Genomic DNA, 20,372 nt, shown 5'->3' on the forward strand with positions numbered 1-20,372 from the left:
TATGAAGTCCAGGGGGATGGCAGTTCTGATTAATAATCTTTGAGATTGGCAGTATTGTAAATAATCCAGGGGGTAGGTTTGTGATGGTTAGCGGGAAGCTAAAGGGGACGCCTGTAGTGCTAGTGAATGTATATAATCCAAATTGGGATGATGTGGATTTTTTGAGAGGCCAAGGTCGAAGGAGTTTTCAAATTTTTCACACGTGCACCAGTTGTACTCCCTGATAGATGTTTTTGTTTGTTTTGGACAAGGCATTGTTAGTAGGGGTGGTAGGATCGGAGCATTCGGGAATTGTGGTCTTGGACCACACGCCACATTGGATGGATTTACGGATGGTTCAGGGGAGGTTTAGCGGCTGCAGTGGAGGTGGGATGTGTGATTGTTGGCAGACAAGGAGATTGGTGAGGGGGTCAGGGTGGCAGTCTGAAATTAGGTGGAACTGAATAATACGGGGGAGCTTTCTGCCTGCATGCTGTTGGAGGCGCTGAAAGCGGTGGCATGGGGGAATTTATATTGATTCGGATGCACAAGGGAGAGTGGAGCGGGCTGGGAATTTGAGGTTGGTGGAGAACATTCTGAGGATGGTCATGAGATATTCTTTGGTGCCTGAGGAGGCGTTACTAAAGGAGAGGCAGAGCCTTGAGATGTAGTTTGGGCTGGTGTCCACTCAAAAGGCGGTGGAACAATTGCATAGAGCCAGGGTGCAAAATTGGAGTATGGGGAGAAAGCTAGCAGGATGCTTGTGCAACAGTTGAACAGACAGGCGGCTGTGAGAAGATGGGGAGGGTGAGAGACAAGAGGGGCATGGTGGTATCAAAGCCGGAGGGTGTGAACAGGGTTTTTGAGGCCTTTTATCAGAGACTGAAGAGCTCAGAGCCTCCAGAGAGGATGAAGGTGTGAGGCGGTTTTTGGACGGTTTGGAGCTTCCAAGGCTTGAGGAGGTGAAGGTGCAGGGAATGGGGGCCCCGATTGGGCTGAGGGAGGCGATGGATTATGGTTGATGCAGGCGGGGAAGGCCCTGGGGCCAAATAGGTTCCCAAACGAGTTTTATAAGACGTTCAGGTTGGAGCTGGTGCCCCTGCTAGTTGAGATTCAATGAGTCGATGGTTAAGGGGGAAACCCCACACGCTGTCTCAGGCCTCGCTATCGCCCATTTTAAAGAAGGACAAAGACTCATGAAGAAGTGTGGATCAAACCACCCAATTCCACTGTTGAATGTGGATACAAAGTTGTTGCTGAAGGTACGAGCGGCGCGGTTAGAGGGTCGTGTGATGTTGATAAATGAGGAGCAAATGGGATTTGTGAAGGGGTGGCAGTTGTCAGCCAATGTATGGAGGCTACTTAATGTTATTAAGATGCCCTTGGAGAGGGCAGCATGGAGGCACAGTGGGTTAGCCCTGCAGACTCACGGCGCCAAGGTCCCAGGTTCGATCTCGGCTCTGGGTCACTGTCCGTGTGGAGTTTGCACATTTTCCCTGTGTTTGCGTGGGTTTCGCCCCCACAACCCAAGCGATGTGCAGGGTAGGTGGATTGGCTATGCTAAATTGCTCCTTAATTGGAAAAAATTAATTGTGTACTCTAAATTTTAAAAAAAGATGCCCTTGGAGTGCTGAGAAGTGGAGGTAGTGGAGAAGACATATGATCGGGTCAAACGGCTGTACCTGTCCGAGGTGTTGGGTCAGTTGGGGTTTGGGCAGAGGTTCGTGGATTGGGTTCGGTTGCTGTATAAAGTACTTAAGGTGTCCAGAAGTGTTCCTAATTGATGCATGGGGACAGGAGAGGAGGTTGGGAATTGCCACTTCGGCTGGTACGGGAGGTTGGGGGGAGGGGGGGTGATTCTGCCACCTTGGGATTAAGGTGGCGTGGAGTTAAGCCCAGTTGCACAAGCTGAATTTGGTGCGGCTGGTTGAGGGAATGAATAATAGTAATAATAATAATCACTTATTGTCACAAGTAGGCTTCAGTGAAGTTACTGTAAAAAGCCCCCAGTCGCCACTTTCCGGCGCCGGTTCGGGGAGGCCGGTGCTGGAATGAAGGGAGACTAAGAGGTAGAATGTGCTGCCACTGTCTTTGGTGGCTCGAGTACAGATGGTGAAGAGGACGGTGCTGCCGAAGTTTAGTTTGTATTCCAGAAACTCTGAATTTTTGTTCCCAATTCCAATTTTGGAAGGTTGATGGGATGATTCTGAGGTTTGTGTTGGCGGGGAAGGCTCTGTGGGTGAGGAGGGTGTTCCTGGAGAGGGAGCTACGAGCATAGGATGGGGCGGGGGGATGGGGGTTAGCACTGCCAAGGTTGTTGAATTGCTATTGTGCAGCAAATATTGCAAAGGCTAGAAATTGGGTGGTGGAGACGCAATCGGTTTGGGTGCAGATGGCGGTGGCCTCGTGTAAGGGGGCCTGTTTGAGGGCACTGTTGTTGGCACCCCTTCCATTCTCGCCAGTTCGATACTTCTCAAGCCCGATGGTGATTTCAGCACCATTTGGAACCGATGTCGGCAGCACTTTGGATTGGAAGGTTGGTTATTGTGGCTGCCGATTTGTGACAATCACAGGTTTGTGCTGGCAGGGTTGGATGCGAGGTTTCTGGGTTAGCGGGAGTGTGTATAGAATGTTTTAGGGATTTGTTCGTGGGAGGGAAGTTTTCAGACCTGGAGGAGATGTGCCAGTTACCAAGGGAGAACAAGTTCAGGTATCTGCAGGTCAGGGACTTTATTAGGAAGGTACCGCCTTTGTTTACTGACGCTGCGACCCCCAGTGCTGCAGGATAAATTGGGGAGAGCAGGGTTGCAGACGTGTATGAGGAGCTAATGAAGAGGGAGTGTGCTGCCGTGGAGGAGGTCAGACTCAAGTGAGAGGAGTTGGGGAGGGGGCGTTGGGGGCTGGAGTGTGGAGGGAAGCGCTATGCAGGGCAAATGCATCCTCGTTATGTCTTATTCAATTTAAAGTGGTGCATAGAGCCCACATGATGGTGTCCAGGATGAGTTGTTTCTTTCCGGGTGGTGGGGGATAGATGTGGGCGGCGTGTAGGGGTCTGGCGAACCCTGTACACATGTTTTGGGCGTGTCCAAAGTTGAGGGGGTTTTGGAAGGGACTTTTGGACGTGATGTCAAAGATTTTGGGGGTAGAGGTAGCTCCAAGTCTGGAGGTGGCAATATTTGGAGTATCTGAGGATCTGGGAGTACAGGTGGGGCGAGAGGCCAATGTCTCAGCCTTTGCCACCCTGATAGCCCAGAGATGGATTTTGTTGTGTTGACGGGACTCGGAGCCACTGAAGGCAGTGTTTAAGGTAAGTGCTTTGGCAGAGTTCCTGCATTTGGAAAAGATTATTTGCCATTCTACGGCAGAGGAGGGGGATCATCTTGAGGTGGAAGCTGTTTATCGACTTTTTTTAAAGCGTGTATTAATCGCCAGCAGGGGTGGGGTACTGGAACTCCCTCCCAAACAGCACAGCAACTCACCACCACCTTCTGAAGGGCAGCTGGGGATAGGTAATAAATGCTAGCCTATCCAGCGACGCTCACATCCCTTAAATCAACTTTTTAAAAGATGTTCCGCAGGTCATACTCTTCCCAAAATCTTTCCCTGAAATCTATTAAATGTCGGAGTTCTGTTCAGCTTCTCAGATCATTTTGTGAATCTGTCCCTGGCAGTCTTATGAGTAATTGGACTGTCACCACTGACAAAAACAATAAAGTCCACTGGAAGTTGGTCATACTATTTTCTGACTATTCGTGCCATTTGAATTGATAAAAAATACCTGTGAGTCACCTGCCCCTTCATCATCAAAATAGTAACGTACAATAGTGCCATCTGCATGTCCAGACAGAATCCCTTTACCCGATAAACTGTGAAAAGAACATATGAAAGCGATACATACTTCTTTATTTTACGTAATAATAACTGTTCGAAATAGGATAGAAATTAAAGCTCCAAAATCCAACATCACGTCAGAATCATCATTCAAGCATGTATGCTACTTACACAGGAATCAAAGATGTGCAGGTTAGGTGGATTGGCCATGATAAATTGCCCTTAGTGTCCAAAATTGTCCTTAGTGTTGGGTGGGGTTACTGGGTTATGGGGATAGGGTGGAGGTGTTGACCTTGGGTAGGGTGCTCTTTACAAGAGCCGGTGCAGACTCGATGGGCCGAATGGCCTCCTTCTGCACTGTAAATTCTATGAAAGGGGCATAAATTAAGTTTAAGCCAAATCACAAAATGGTCAATAGCCTATCAGCAGTCCAATGTGCATTTTTGACTTATTTTCCACTTGAAGACAATGGAAAAGAAAATCAGATGGCTTGTAAAACAGGATACCAATTCACGAGTCAAATGTTAAACCTCAAACAAGGCTCATGTCAGCAAGTGCAGTACCATAACAATACTTTCCCATTAATAAGAGTAAGTTTTCAACACATAAGAAAAAGAAATCACTCCTAATAATAATCTTTATTGTCACAGTAGGCTTACATTAACGCTGCAATGAAGTTACTTCAAAAAGTCCCTAGTTACCACACTCCGGCACCTGTTCAGGTACACAGAGGGAGAATTCAGAATGTCCAATTCACATAACAAGCACTTCTTTCAGGACTTGTGGGAGGAAACCGGAGCGCCTGGAGGAAACCCACACAGACACGGGGAGAACGTGCAGACTCCGCACAGTGACCCAAGCCGGAATCAAACCTGGGACCCTGGCGCCGTGAAGCAACAGTGCTAACCACTGTGCTGTGCTACCGTGCCGCTCTCCATGATAGAATGCATTTACAAGGAAAACAATACTTACTTTGAAGTCAATGAAACTACATAGGAGTCAGTTCCATAAATAGTTGAAGACTTGTTTGTTTTGGTGTTAGCTAAACGAACCTATGATAAACAAATTATTAAGTGTGAGCAGAAAACCACATTCAAAAATATTGATTTTAAGAGCAATCGAATATTTGCAAGATTTTACTTAGATAACAAAAATAATTACCTTCAAAACACCATTTGATAATAAAGCCTAATTAATTCGGACTTTCTCATTTAATAATTATACTTGCATTAAAATGACACAGGTTAGTGTGAATAGATATTACTCTAGTAACAATTAAGATGGGAGATATATCTAGTTATATCTAAATGCCAGGAAAAGTTCACAGAAGTTCTCTCACAAATATATACAGTGTATACAATGTGTGCAGTTCTGGAATCCACATTACAGGAGGGATGGGCAGAAAAGATTTATCAGGATGTTGCCTGGGCTGGAGAGTTTTAGTTATGAAGAGAGGTTGGATAGATTGGGGTCGTTTCCTTGGAGCAGAGGAGACTGATGGGGTATATAATTGAGATATGCAAAATTATAAGGGGCACAGATAGACGGGGGGAAAAAATTCTCCCTGGTAAGAATTAAAGACCAGGGATATAGATTTAAGATAAGGAGCAGGAGGTTTACATATGGGCATAGGAATTAGGAGAAGGTGGCAATTCAGCCCTTCAAGGATGCTCCGCCATTCAATCAGATTATGGCTGATCTCTTCCTGGTCTCAAATCCACTTCCGTGCCTGTTCTCCATATCCCTTCAACTCGTTTTTATCAGAAATATATCGATCTCCTTCTTGAAACCATTTAATGATTCAACTTCACCACACTATGGGGCAATGAGTTCCACAAATTCACCACTAAATGGAACATTTAGTCTACATTTACTTTATCAACCCCTTTTATATTTTATATAACTCCATCGGGGCAGCACGGCGGTGCAGTGGTTAGCACTGCTGCCTCATGGAACCGAGGTCACAATTTCGAACCCAACTCTGGGTCACTGTTCGTGTGTTTGCGTGGGTTTCGCCCCCACAACCCAAAGATGTGCAGGGTAGGTGGATTGGCCATGCTTAATTGCGCATTAATTGGAAAAAAATAATTGGGTGCTCTAAATTTAAAAACTAAAGATCCCCTCTCATCCTTCTAAACTCCAGCGAGTATAAGCCCAAACTCTTCAATCTCTCCTCATGCGTCAACCCTTTCATTCCTGGATTCAAACTGGTGAACCTGCTCTGAACTGCTTCCAATGCCACCACATCCTTCCTCAAATAAGATAACCAAAACTGGACACAATACTCCAGATGTGGTCTCACGAATACTCTATACAATTGCAACACTTCTCGACTTATATACTCCAGTCCTTTTGCAATAAACACTAAAAATCTATTTTTCTTTTTTATTACATGCTGTACGTGCACACTGACTTTCTGCGATTCATGAACAAAGACATCCGGGTCCCACTGCCCGGACGCATTTTGAATCTGCTTTCCATTTAGATTAGAATTTACCTTTCCATCTGTTCGGCCAAAATGGATAACCTCACACTTGTCCATATTAAACTCCATCTGCCAAATTTTGGCCCAATCTTCTCGCCTCTCTATTGCCTTCTGTAAAACCTTTATCTCCTCATCACCACCTGCTTTCCCACCTATTTTAGTATCATCTGCAAATTTTGCTATGTTACATTCTGTCCCTGCTTGCAGATCATTTATATAAATTGTAAACAGTTGAGGTCCAAGGACGGACCTCGCTCGTTACAGTTCGGCAGCCAGAGAAGGACCTATTTATTGCGACCCTCTGCTTTCTGTCAATCAGTCAACCCTCAATCCAATCTAATACTCTACCCCCATTCGTCTATGACCTCACCTTCTGGATCAGTCTTTTATGCGACAGCTTGTCAAACGCCTTCTGGAAGTCTAGATATACCACATCCACAGGTTCCCCATTATCCACCTTGCTGGCTAACTCATCAAATAGCTCAAGCAAGTTATAAAATCATGCTGACAATGGTGGATTGAGATTTGTCTTTCCAAATGTTCAATGGTCTCCTCCTTAATGATTGATTCCAACAACTTCCCCACCACAGATGTCAAGCTAACCAGATTATAATTTCCTACTTATTGCCTCTCTACCTCATTGAATAGAGGGATGTGACGAAAAACATTTTCACCCAGATAATGGTGGGAGTCTGGAACTCACTACCTGAAAGGGGAATGGCAGCAGAGGACTTCGTACCATTTAAGATTTTTTTTTTTTTATTTAGAGTACCCAATTCATTTTTTTCCAATTACGGGGCAATTTAGTGTGGCCAATCCACTTATCATGCACATCTTTTGGTTGTGGGGGCGAAACCCATACAAACATGAGGAGAATGTGCAAACTCCACACGGACAGTGACCCAGCGCCGGGATTGAACCTGGGACCATGGCACCATGAGGCAGCAGCGCTAACCACTGCACCACCGTGCTGCCCGTTATGTGGCTTTCTAAACTCACTTGACTTTTGAGACTGGGTCCTGCCCATTGTTGTTAGATCTTGCGAGGTACAAGGTCCATCGGGGATCCCAGGAGACCTCTCTCCGGGGATCTACCGACCATGTCCCGTCCTGCTTCCAGCAGGAGGCAGTCAGTAAATCGCACCTTGAGTGTTCTAATCAGACTGCAGAAGTTGTAACTTATCTTTTACGTAAAAAATTACTTGGACGTAATTTATTGGTTTTTTAAATAAATTTAGAGTACCCAATATTTTTTCCCAATCCACCTAACTTGCATATCTTTTTTGGGTTGTGGGTGTGAGACCCACGCAGACCCAGGTAAATGTGCAATCTCCTCACGGACACCCAGGGTCGGGATCGAACATGGGTCCTCGGCACCGTGAGGCAGCAGTGCTAACCACTGCGCCACTGTGCCGCCCTCGAGCTAATTTATTGTAATTAGTTTCTTTCAAGCAATTAGGAGATTGTCATAAAAGTCATGCTTGAGTATATTGCAACCATCACTGGATCCCAAAATTAGATTAATGCCTTGAACTGATTACTTGTACACCTGAGAGACTTGTTCAGCCATTTTAATTGATATTCAGTCAACTGCTTACACACATAGGAACAAAGGGCTGAGGGACAGGAGTAGACTACTCAGCCCTGGGAGACTGTTCTGCCATTCAATTAGATCATGGCTGATCTGGTTGTGGCCTGTCTGTCCCCATAACCCTCGTCTCGCATGTCTATCAAAATTATGTCTAACATAAAAACAACCAGCTTCGTAAAAGTAACAAACATTACTATCACTGAACATATGAACAAACCAATTGATTAATGAACTCTGTGCAGCTAGTCCAGCACCAGCCATGGCTTAATTAGTAGTACATTTGCCTCTGAAACACAAGATTCAGGTTTCAAGTCCTACTCCAGAGTCTCAGCACAAAAATCAAGACTGATACTCCAGAACAACACAAAGGGAGAACTGCACTGTTACAAGTGCAGTCTTCCGGATGAACAATTAAACCAAGATCCCATCTGCTATTTCTTGTTGATGCAAAAGATCCCATGATGCTATTTCAAAAAAAAAGAACGGGAGCATTATTCCTGGTGCGCTGGCCAATATTTATCTCTCAGACAACATCACAGAAAAAGCATTATCTGGTCATTATCATGTTGCTTTTTGAGTGTTGGCTGAGCACAATTTGGCTGTATTTCCTACACTTCAACAGTGATTACACTTCAAATAAAGTACTTAATTGGCTGTAAAGTGTGTTGAGTCAGCTGGTGGTCATGAAAAGCATTATAAAAATGCAAATCTTTTTACCACAACCTTTTTCCTACAGTACCCACCAAATAATTTACAGTACATAATGAATATCTGAACAGTTAACTTTTAATGCAAGCTGTATCTGAGCCAATGAAAAACAATTGAAAGTACTGAAAAGGGCACTTCAATAAGATAAATTAAACACTTTAGTCAACATCTAGTAGCAAAAAATAAAGTTAAAACCAGCATCCCAACTTGGATCTCCTTATTCAATTACAGTAAGCAAACATGCGGGCAGCACGGTGGCGCAGTGGGTTAGCCCTGCAGCCTCACAGCGCCGAGGTCCCAGGTTCGATCCTGTCTCTGTGTTGAGTTTGCACATTCTCCCCGTGTTTGCGTGCGTTTCGCCCCCACAACCCAAAGATGTGCAGGCTAGGTGGATTGGCCATACTAAATTGCCCCTTAATTGGAAAAAATGAATTGGGTACTCTAAATTAAAAAAAAAAAGCAAATATGCTTTTCTTATTTAAATGTTCATTAAGGAGCATGGTACCGGTGCCTTATTCCTCCTTCATGGGATGTGGGCGTCGCTGACGAGGTCAGAATTTCTGAAGTCTCCTCAAATTCGGAGGCTTCAGAACGCTAGTTAAGAGTCAACCACACTGCTCTGGGTCCAGAGTCACATGTAGGCCAGGCCAGGTAAGGATGGCAGATTTCCTTTCCTAGGGAGTTTCTGTGCCACCGTATCCTCTGCTGTGGTACAACGTTTTACATTCAGCATCTACACCAGACACTAACGGGGTGAATACCACAAAGATGAAATGCAGAGTAAATTTCTCTTTATGCTGCACAGTCTCAGAACATCAGCATTAGAAATTGCCCTTTCCAATATCAATTAGTGCTACACTAGAGATATTTTTGTCCTATAATCATGCTTACATTTGCACTGAAGTATTCCAAATTCACTTCAAATACAACTCTGAAACAATTAACAGAACAGACTAATTTCATCAGTTCAGAAGTGAACAAAATTATTTCATATGGCATTGTGGAATAATAGACCAACAGTTCAGCTAGTTAATATAATTTTTCATTAATTTGTAAAAAATTTGATATTACTTAACATTACACTTCTACTTTCACATTCTGGGGCATGGCATCTTGGTTAAAAAGTTAATTATAAAAAAGGGCAATAATGGCAAATAGAATTCAAATAAACTCTTTATTTCAAAAGTCAATGTATCTCCAGCCCACGCAATTGGTATTACAGTTTCTAGTATTTAGAAATTTTGAACACTAACATTTGCACATGTCCATTACAGGAAGGAGGCTTCCAATTACATTGCTTCACTCGGCTTCTCTTGTCGTTAGAAAAATGGTTGAAGTGGTTGGAATCCGAACGTTCCACCCCGAACATGTCACCTACCATTTCATAGAGACCCTGCAGTGCAGGAGGAGGCGATTCAGCCCATCGGGTCTACACCAACCCATCGAAAGGGCACTTTACCCATGTCCACTCAACCCTATTCCCATAACATAACCTGCATATTCCTGGACACTAAGAGTAAATCAATCATGGCCAATCCACCTAACCCATGCATCTTTAGACTTCTATGGGGGCGGGTCGCATTTCGCGCATGTAGGTTTCACAGAGGGAGCTGCCCATATACATCAGAGGTTGCCTGTACCCAAGTCTGATTTTGGTGACCTAGATGTGTGAAACACGCATAATAGGCCTGGCAGGAGCAAGTCTAAACTTTGTGGAGTCCTTTAGAGAGGTAGGGTACGCCTCTGGATATGATCCCGGGACACCTTTGGGGGGATGATGTCAGATGTCTTTTTGGATAGGCCCTTTGGGATTGTTAAAGTTGGAAATGAGTGTTCATAAATTCATTGGAACAATCAGGAGAGATGTTAAGAGGAACAGTCAAAGGTATCAGGAGTTATGGGGAGAAGGCAGGAGAATGGGGATGAGAAATTATAGAACATAGAACAGTACAGCACAGAACAGGCCCTTCGGCCCTCGATGTTGTGCCAAGCAATGATCACCCTACTCAAACCCACGTATCCACCCTATACCCGTAACCCAACAACCCCCCCACCCCCTTAACCTTACTTTTAAGGACACTACGGACAATTTAGCATGGCCAATCCACCTAACCCGCACATCTTTGGACTGTGATGATCAGCTATGATTGAATGGCAGAGCAGACTCGATGGGCCAAGTGGCCTAATTCTGCTCCTATGTCTTATGGTAACTGCCAAGAGGAACTAAAAAGTGCTAAAAGTAATAATCAAGCTATCAAAACATTTGAAACTCCTTCCTTTAAACATGTGAAAGAACCATATGGAATATTTTTTTTTAAATCATTGCTTGCTATGTCACTCTGTTTTTTGACTTGTGCCTTGTAAGTGGTGGACAGGTTTTGGGGAGTCAGGCAGTGAGTTGCTTGCTGCAGAATTCCTAGCCTCTGACATGCTCTTGTAGCCACAGTATTTAAGTAATAACAATCTTTATTAGTGTCACAAGTATGCTTACATTAACACCGCAATGAATTGATTGTGAAAATCTCCTAGTCGCCACACTATGGTACCTGTTCGGGTACACGGAGGGAGAATTCAGAATGTCCAATTCACGTAAAAGCACATCTTTCGGGACTTGTGGGAGGAAACCGGGGAGGAAATCCACGCAGACACGGAGAGAACATGCAGACTCCACACAGACAGTGACCCAAGCCAGGAATCGAACCCGGGTCCCTGGCGCTGTGAAGCAACAACTGTGCTCCCGTGCAAATGGCTAGGATAGTTTAATTTCTGGTCAATGGTAACCCCCAGGATGTTGATAGTGAGAAATTCAGTAATGGTTAATGACATTGAATGACAAAGAGTGATTGTTTTGTTCTCTTATTGGAGATGGTCATTGCTCGGCACTTGTGTGGCGTAAATGTTACTTGCCACTTGTCAGCCCAAGTCTGGATATCGTTCAGGTTTTGTTGCATTTGCAAGTGAACTGTTTCAGTGTCCGAGGAGTTGCTAAAGGTGCTGAACATTCATCTGTGAACTTCCCCACTTCTGACCTTATTTTGGAATGTAAGTCATTCATTGATTAAGCAGCTGAAAATGGTTGGGCCTCAGATATTATACTGAGAAACATCTGCAGTGATGTAATGGGACCAAGATGACTGATCTCAAACATCTTTCTGTGAGCTCGGTATGACTCCAACCATATTTTTCCCCCTGATTCCCATTGACTCCAGTTCTGCCAGGGCTCCTTGATGCCATATTCCATCAAATGTTGACTTGATATGTTTGACGTTTAGCTGCTGTTGTATAAAGAGTCAACGGTTCTGCTCCTTTTCCACAAACACCTTTAATCTACTTCAACAGACTCGGCACAAAATTCTAACATCACCTCACCTGACACAAAGGCCACCTGAAGCCCCTTTACATATCAATTAATGGATACTTAACATAAATGAGACAACTAATTGGAATGTCTCTTGACCTATTACTTAACATGATGTCAAGGGCAATCACTCTCACATCTGGAGTTCAGCTCTTTTGTCCATGTTTGAACCAAGGCTGCAATGAGGTCAGGAGCTGTGTGACCCTGGCAGAACCCAAACAGAACAGTGCAGCAATCCACTGAAACATACCTTTCCTTCAGCCAATCCAAAAACAATTGCTTGATCTGCTGGCCAGATTAGACATGTGACAGCACTCTGAAATATAAAACAAAAGATTTTCTAATTTGTAAAGCAAAAATGAAAATAGTGACAGAGGCCTTCACTGCTCATCAAACCAAAATGTCAACAAAGCTAACAATTTGCCAATTTTGGTATAATGGCAGTTTAAAATATTAATAGGTTATTTGGTATCCATTAAACACACACCTGTTGAGTAATGAGCTTAGTACTGTTCACAGACACTAAGATCACTGGAAAACCACAGCAGTGGGTCGGGAGAGGATCTGCAGATGGACCTTCCAGATTCAGTGTCCTGGAGAGGGTCCATCTTCCAGCCTCAGAATGTTGCCAGAGATCCATCTTCATTTTCAGATGTTCACCTCCTTTCTTCTATAGTGAGTCAGTGATGTTGGATACCTTTTCAATATGACACTCGGACACAGCAGCAGGCTACGCTCCAACCAGGTATTCCACATTTATTTTCTGACTATTACTGGCTAACCAATATAATCCTTTGCGTGGGTTTCGTCCCACAACCCAAAGATGTGCAGGTTAGGTGGATTGGTCGTGCTAAAATTGCTCCTTAATTGGAAAAATAAATTTATATATTTTTTAAATCCTAATCTATATTGAGTGTGGCACAGTGGTTAGCACTGCTGTCTCACAGTGTTAGGGACCCGGGTTCAAGTCCGACCTTTGGTAGACTGTGTGGAGTTTGTGCATTCTTCCAATGGATGTGTGGGTTTCCTCCGGGTGCTCCAGTTTCCTTCCACAGTCCAAAGATGCTCAGGTTAAGTAGATTGGCCATGCAAAATTGCCCTTAGTGTCCAAGGTTAGGTGGAGTTACAGGGTTCCGGGTATGGGGCGGAGGAACAAGTCTACATGGGTGCTCTTTCGAAGAGTTGGTGCAGACCTGATGGGCTGAATGGCCTCCTTCTGCACTGTAGGGATTCAATGGCATTAGAGGGACCGAGCAACCTAGTTCTTTGTTTGCAAACAAAGGTCCATTAAATGCATGACAGTTTCTACCAAAATCTCTTCTTTACTTAAAGGAAGAAGATAAAGAAAAATGAAAACAGAAACAGAAGAATTTGATTTTACGATTGTTTTGAGTACATACTCTGATCACCTCCCGTCACAAGAAAAACTGATATGCTTCAGCATGTTGGCAAAAAATGAAAACTGCATACAGAAATCAATGAAGGATCCGTATCGTTCAGATTAGAAAGTTCACTTACCGTCTGTACAAACTTGTTACAGATAACCTTCTTGTCACCCCTTGAGGAAAAAATATCCAAAATAATCAGTAATCAAGTTTAAATGATATGGCTTAAAGCAACAAATCAGTTTGTGGATTTAATTCAGCCTCTGCTTTATTGTACTTGTAAAGTGGTTTTAAACAATAAAAATGCCCAACACTGAATTGACTGTGACTGTATATTTTATGTCGAGTTGTTCTGCTCACTATGTTGTTCATGCTGTATTTATTCCCGGTCTGTGCTGCTAACCTAGCAAAACTCATATTTATCCAACAATCAAAGGGGACTGGGGGGGTGCAGGGGGAGAATGAGGAACTTATTGAAGTTGCGGCATTGTACCTGTCAAATTAAGTGTAGAATTTAATACATTAACATATCAGATAATCCAACACCTGAACCAGGCAGGATGACATTGAAAGCACCAATTGATCCATCTGGCTTATTAATGGAACTTGGAGAGGCATAGAAATGTCATTGGACTTTTTTTAAACTCGGCTCCAAATAACCATGCACTACCGAGTCCCGCTGGGTGGAAAGTTGTAACTAAACTTGCAGAGGAAAATCTGAGTGAACTGGTCAAGGAAATTGTCTGCTTTTAGCTGACTAAACTGCAGCAACACCTCTGCACATCCTGAGCCTTATGTGGTTCTACATGCCTAATATCTGTGGACCACAACAAAGGGAAATTTAACAAGTGCACATTTTTCAGCAGTATGAACTAAAACTTTTGAACATGACGATTGGTTTGTTTGTGTTCCCATTAAAAAGCTACACAAAAATAGAACTTACCATTCTTCTCCAATTTTATAAACGTATATAATGCTGTCCGTCTGCCCAATCGCTATTTTGGTAGAATCTGGTGAAAAGGCCATGCCTTTGACCATATAGCTTTTCTTGCCATACTGAAAAAAAGTTATGTAGATGTTCGAAATAATTAGTTTGAAACAATCAGTGTGAACAGAACACAAAGATTTTCATTGGAGCATCACAGTGATGGTTGCTAATAAGCATACTTAACTTATAATTTCACAAGTATAGCTAACTAGATAACTGATCATTTATAACTTATTTTCCCACTAACCTCACTTCAGACCAACGACTATCAATTGATTATCTATTGATAATACATTGCATAGGTTGTAGATCTGTGCTGAACAATAGTCTCCAGATCATAAATTCAGAGGGCTATGTGAACAGTTCATAGTCAATAATATTAGCACAGGTTGTAGAAAACAAATTAACTGGTTAACTACTACCAGTGCACGTAGAGCAAGACATTATTTGTACAGTACTAATTGATTTTACATGGTGCTGAACACAAATTGGATGTGGAAATTTTTTGTCATATTTAACTACTAAATTAAAACAATATCATTTGGGGCTTCATTTGTGAAATTATAAATACAAGAAAAACTTTTACTGAACAAGGGATATGTACGATAACAGTTCAGTAAAACCTTTCTTAACCAACTTTACACAAAACAATTTCCGCCACTTATGATTAATCATTTAAACGTCAAAGTTCAAATTTAACAAAAAGATACTCAGCGTGCACAGAACTGTAATTTTTCTATGGTATTTGCAAAATGAGTATGCTTGTCCTATGTTTTTCAATCCAATAACATGTAACAGACGTCTGGTCAATTTTCAGCTGTCATAATTCAGCTCAGAACATATCCCAATACGGACGGGGGTTAAAAGAACAGCAGTTTTATGACATTCGGGTTATTCTTAACGTCTACTAATGAAAACAACATGACTGTATAGCTGTCAATGGCATTTTCTCAAGAATATCTAACTATATATTATAAAGCTATTACATATAATTCTTCTGAAAATTTGTTTTTGTAACCTTGGAATCAGCAGGTTTAGTAGAGAATTTATCTCTTCTTTCCCCATTTTCATCGTAGAGAAGAACAACTCTGTCCACAGTGCAGACTGCAAACTTGCTGTTATTGGGTGCCCATGACATGCATGTAACTTTTGCAGCACCATCCTGCAAAGAGGAAAGAAAGCTCAAGTTCACAAGTTAGGTCTGCATTATAATCCCATTCCACAACGTTCTTCTTGAATTTCACACTAATTGTTCAAATGAGAACATAACCCTCATCTTAACCACCCTCTCTGGCAATCCACTGAAGCTTGTAAACATTCTCCTATTTATTCTGATGACAGTTCAGAACTAACCTCTCAATCTTTAACCTGCTTTTAAATGCCAATTTCGAGAGCATGACTGACTTTCTTTCTCTTTAAAGATGGCTTTGATTTTTGTAAGTGTAACATCCAAATAGTGTCAAGTAAGTAGTGAGTAGATTGCAGGTGCGGCTTGTGATAGTATGCAGCAAAGTGTCTTTATATGGCAATGGAAACGTGGTCTTGGGGATCAAGATGAGCAGTGATTGGGTCCTGTAAGACAGAGAATTGAGGAGAAAGATTGTTGGGTGTGAGAACAGTAGAAGTGGCATGTTAAGTTGTGGATTCATTATGGGTTTACAGCGCTATTGTATTTACATTTCGGGAGCATAATTAAAATGTTTGCTGATGATGTATAAATTGGCTGTGTGGTTGATAAAGAGGAAGAAAGCTGTAACCTGTGGGAAGATATCAAGAGGCTGGTTGGGTGGGCAGAAAACTGGCAAATGGAATTCAATCCAAAGAAGTGTGCAGTAATGCATTCAGGGAAACAAGGCAATACACAAGAAATGGTAGGGTATTGACAAATATACAGAAAGAGGGGCCTTGGCATGCTTCTCGACAGATCCGTATCCTGGATCCATAAGATGGTCAAGGAAACATATGGGATACATTCCTTGATTGATGGAGGTCTAGAGCATAAAAACAGGGAGGTTATGCTGGAACTGTATAAAACAGTAGGTAGGCTACAGCTGGAGAACGGTGTACAGTTCTGATTTCTGCAATAGAGGAAAGACGTGAGAGATTGTAAAGGAAGTTGACAAACATAGTGCCAGGAATTGAGAACTGCAGTTATGAGGAAAGATTAGGATAGGGCTATTTTCTTTGGAAAGTAGGAAGTTATGGGGAGATTTAATTCAGGGGTATAAAATTATGAGGGGGCCTAGAAAGAGGCCATTCAGCCCATCACACCTGCACCGGCCATCAAACACCTGTCTATTCTCATCTCATTTCCCAGCACTTGGTCTGTATCCTTATGTGTTATGGTGTCTCAAGTGCTCATCTAAATGCTTCTTAAATATTGTGATTGTTTCCACCTCTATCACTCTTTTAGAGAATGATTTCCAGATTCCCACCACCCCTCAAATCTCCTGCCCCTAACTATAAATCTATGCCCCAGGTTTATTGGCACATCTACGGAGGATGAAAGTTTCTTCCTATTCACCCTATGTCCCTCATAATTTTATGTACCTCAATCATGCCCCCCCCCCCAGTCTTCTCTGCTCCAAAGAAAACAACCCCAGTCTATCCAACCTCTCTTCATAGCTGAAATGCTCCAGCCCAAACGGCATCCTGGTGAATGTCCTCTGCACCCTTTCTTATACAATCATATCCTACCTATAGTGTGCCGGCCTTAACTGCACACCTTACTCTAGGTGTAGCGTTTTATACAGCTTCATCACAACCTCCGTGTTCTTATATTGTATGCTGTGGGCAGTAGGGTAGCACAGTGATTAGCACAGTTGCTTCACAGCTCCAGGGTCGCTGGTTCGATTCCCGGCTTGGGTCACTGTCTGTGCGGAGTCTGCACGTTCTCCCACTGTGTGCATGGGTTTCCTCCGGGTGCTCCGGTTTCCTCCCACAGTCCAAAGATGTGCAGGTTAGGTGAATTGGCCATGATAAATTGCCCTTAGTGTCCAAAAAGGTGAGTTGGGGTTACGGGGATAGGGTGAAGGCATGAGCTTAAGTAGGGTGCTCTTTCTAAGAGCCGCTGCAAACTCAATGTGCCAAATGTCCTCTTTCTGCACTGTAAATTCTATGCTTTGGCTGCTAAAGTCAGGTATCTCATATGCCTTTTTCAACAGCTTATCCACCTGTCTTGCTGCCTTCAGGTATTTTTGGACATGCACCCCAATATCCCTTTGGTCCTTTGTACTTCCTAGTGTTCATTGAGTAGTCATTGAATATTCCCTTGTCTTGTTCGTCTTCCCAAAATGCATCACCTCTCTAAGGCTAAATTCCATTTTTCAACTTTTTGCCCATCTGACATGCCCTTCTACATTGTCCTGTAATCTAAGGCTTGCCACCTTGTTATTTAACACATCACCAATATTCACGTTCATCTGCAGATGTCCTGATCTGTGAACTCCCCCCACATTCACATCTAGTTCATTAATGTAGGGTATTTCTCAGTCAGAAGATGGTGGGATCGAGAACTCTGAAAGGATGATGGAGGCAGGAACACTCACTGCATTTAAAAGACACTTGGAGATGCACTTGAATTTTTTTACCTTCACCTGCCTATGGACCAAGAGCTGGAAAATGGAATTATGCTGGCTAACCTTCGGCTGGTACAGACACAATGGCCAAATGACCTTCTTCTGTGCTGTAAATCTTCTCAGTTTATTCAATTAAAATAGATTTAGTAATCAGATAGTAAGCTTAAGTATTTAGCAGTATATACAGTAGTAAGCATAAGCATTTAAATGAGCACTTGAAACACCATACACAAGGCCACAGACCAAGTAGTGGAAAATGGGATTGAAATAGGTTGACGCTTAATGACCGGCATATAAACGATGGGCCGAAGGGGCTCTTTCTTTGTTGGAAAACTGTGATTCTATGACTGTGCATATGGGAAGCGGAGTGGTGAGTTACAACTCATCTCTCTCCCAAACTGAATAATTAATTCACCATCTGTGAATGCCGGTGGAGATGCCGGCGTAGGACAGGGGTGGGCACATAAGAAGTCTTCCAACACCAGGTTAAAGTCCAACAGGATTATTTGGAATCACTAGCTTTCGGAGCTCAGCTCCTTCATCAGGTGAATGAAGGAGCTGCGCTGCGACTTCTTATGTGCCCATCTATATGAGATGATTGAAAATGAAAGAATGGCCAGCTAACAATATAAATAAATGTACACAAATGCAGAATAAAAAACAGGGAATGCTGGAAATAGTCAACAGGCCAGGCAGCTATGAAGAGAGAAAATGATTTTTAACCTTTCAGGTCAATGACATTCCATCAGCACTTATTTCAATATATTTCCAGCATCCATAGCACTTTACTGATCAATCTCCCTTTTATATGAAAGCAAAGTGCGCAGTTTGGGAGCTGTGAAAGCGGCAGGTTGTGCCCACATAACAACAGCGGGAGGCAGTGAACCCCTTTGGGACGGTGCCGAGGGTTGTGAGAGGGTTGCACACAAATGCAAACGTCCTTTCTTCCCTTGCTGGTGGGGGGGGGGGGGGAGACAGGACGCGGCGATCATCCCGCGTTAAACGCTCAAAACCGGAGTCTCGAAATCAACGGTAACTCCTTCCCCACTCCGCAGTGACAACACAAGGCCCCGCTCCGCCTGCCTGGCTGTACCTGGGGGCTCAGCAGGGTTTTCAGGTGTTTCAGCTGCATCTCCCCCTCCCCCACCCCCGCTCGGCTCCGACTCCTTTGTTTCTGCTCCGGATCCGAACCCGCCGCCGTTTCCCAGGTTACCGCCCGGGCCACGCCCCCTCCCTCCTCTACACGTCATCCAAACCTCCGCAGCCGTGTCCCCCCCCATGACGTAGGACCTCGAAGCCGCGCGCGCAGTGAGAAAAGGCGTCGGGGGCGGGAAGAGCGTCTAGGCGGCTCAGCGCCACCGGGATGCTGCTGGATGGCGACGTGCAGAGGACGCACTGACGTCATGACTGCCCCCCTCCCTTCCCCTCTCCCACCGCAGCCGGAGATTCTGACGGTGGAAAATGAATCCATAATAAAAATGCTAATTTAAACGGAAGAAAATTTTAAATGGGCCCGCAGCCCCACACGCTCTCCCCACAAAAGCACAAGCCGACCCGCCAAAAGTGGAGATGCCGGGGATTGAACCCGGGGCCTCATACATGCAAAGCATGCGCTCTACCACTGAGCTACATCCCCGTGATGAGATCAGCGGGCGGATGTTGTACAGATCCTGTAGCCAGACGGTGTCTGTCCTTCAAAATCTATTATTTGTGGTCCCACTTTGAGCCAATTAATATATAACATATAAAAGCTCAGAAGACCCGAGAAGACAAATCCAAAAGAGGATTAATTCGACAACAAAAGTAAAGGCCACAATATGTATTACAGCAAACAGGACCATGGGGCCAGCTTTTAATTTTTTAAAAAGGTTTTTGTTGAAGTTTTACATTTTATACACTACAATCAACAAGGGTATGTGCATTCGGTACAATGTGGGCTGGCTTTTATCAGTTAATTTCCACAAATCCCAAGTGATGGGCCTCCGCCCAGTAATGAGGGACCCCGTTTCATGAGCCCCATGGGAAGATCAATTGGGGTGTCCCGTGTGTCTCATGAGGGTTATTACAGAAACATAGAATGGTTATGACAAAGAAGGAGGCTCTCATGATATAACTGACGCCTCTTCTCACTGAGACCTCTCATGTCCATGTGTGCTCCCTGCAGAAGCAATCACCCAGTCGCATCTTCCCTGTAGCCTTGTAATTCCGCTCCCTCAATCAGCTGATTACTAAATCCCCTTCTGAAATGTATGATTGAAGTACCTCCACCATGTCATAATATACACACAAGTATATGATGGTGCATAGACATAGCCTCTGAGACACAGAACACAACAGCCAATCACCAGACAGGACACGGCCACTATAAAGCCAGAGGGCACTAGTTTTCTCGCTCTCTTGGGATGCAGCCTCTGAGACAGTCAGAGCTCGTGAGCAGCAACACGAACATCCACCATGTGCCAGCAGTATA

General features: G+C 43.7%; 1 protein-coding gene, 1 long non-coding RNA gene and 1 other non-coding gene across 3 annotated transcripts in view; 1 reads left to right on the forward strand and 2 right to left on the reverse strand.

The window, feature by feature from the left end:
* ift172 (intraflagellar transport 172) overlaps positions 1-19,131 on the reverse strand; it is a 226,127-nt gene extending 206,996 nt beyond the window's left edge. The window contains exons 1-7 of the mRNA XM_038800014.1: positions 18,996-19,131; positions 15,343-15,486; positions 14,280-14,392; positions 13,470-13,509; positions 12,202-12,267; positions 4,783-4,862; positions 3,758-3,845 (exon numbers count right to left, since the gene is read on the reverse strand). Of these exons, the coding sequence (XP_038655942.1) occupies positions 3,758-3,845; positions 4,783-4,862; positions 12,202-12,267; positions 13,470-13,509; positions 14,280-14,392; positions 15,343-15,486; positions 18,996-19,034 (570 nt within the window). The 5' untranslated portion in view covers positions 19,035-19,131. The remainder of the gene's footprint in view (positions 1-3,757; positions 3,846-4,782; positions 4,863-12,201; positions 12,268-13,469; positions 13,510-14,279; positions 14,393-15,342; positions 15,487-18,995) is intronic.
* Positions 12,317-13,654, forward strand: LOC119967459. Its single transcript, XR_005460991.1, has 2 exons — positions 12,317-12,696; positions 13,284-13,654. It is a non-coding gene; the product is annotated as an uncharacterized LOC119967459 (long non-coding RNA).
* A 335-nt stretch (positions 19,132-19,466) lies between the features above and the next one.
* On the reverse strand, positions 19,467-19,538 carry trnaa-ugc. Its single transcript has one exon. It is a non-coding gene; the product is annotated as a tRNA-Ala (tRNA).
* Positions 19,539-20,372: the final 834 nt, after the last annotated feature.

This window comes from Scyliorhinus canicula, chromosome 6, assembly GCF_902713615.1.
Source record: "Scyliorhinus canicula chromosome 6, sScyCan1.1, whole genome shotgun sequence".
In the NCBI taxonomy this organism is placed as follows: domain Eukaryota; kingdom Metazoa; phylum Chordata; class Chondrichthyes; order Carcharhiniformes; family Scyliorhinidae; genus Scyliorhinus; species Scyliorhinus canicula.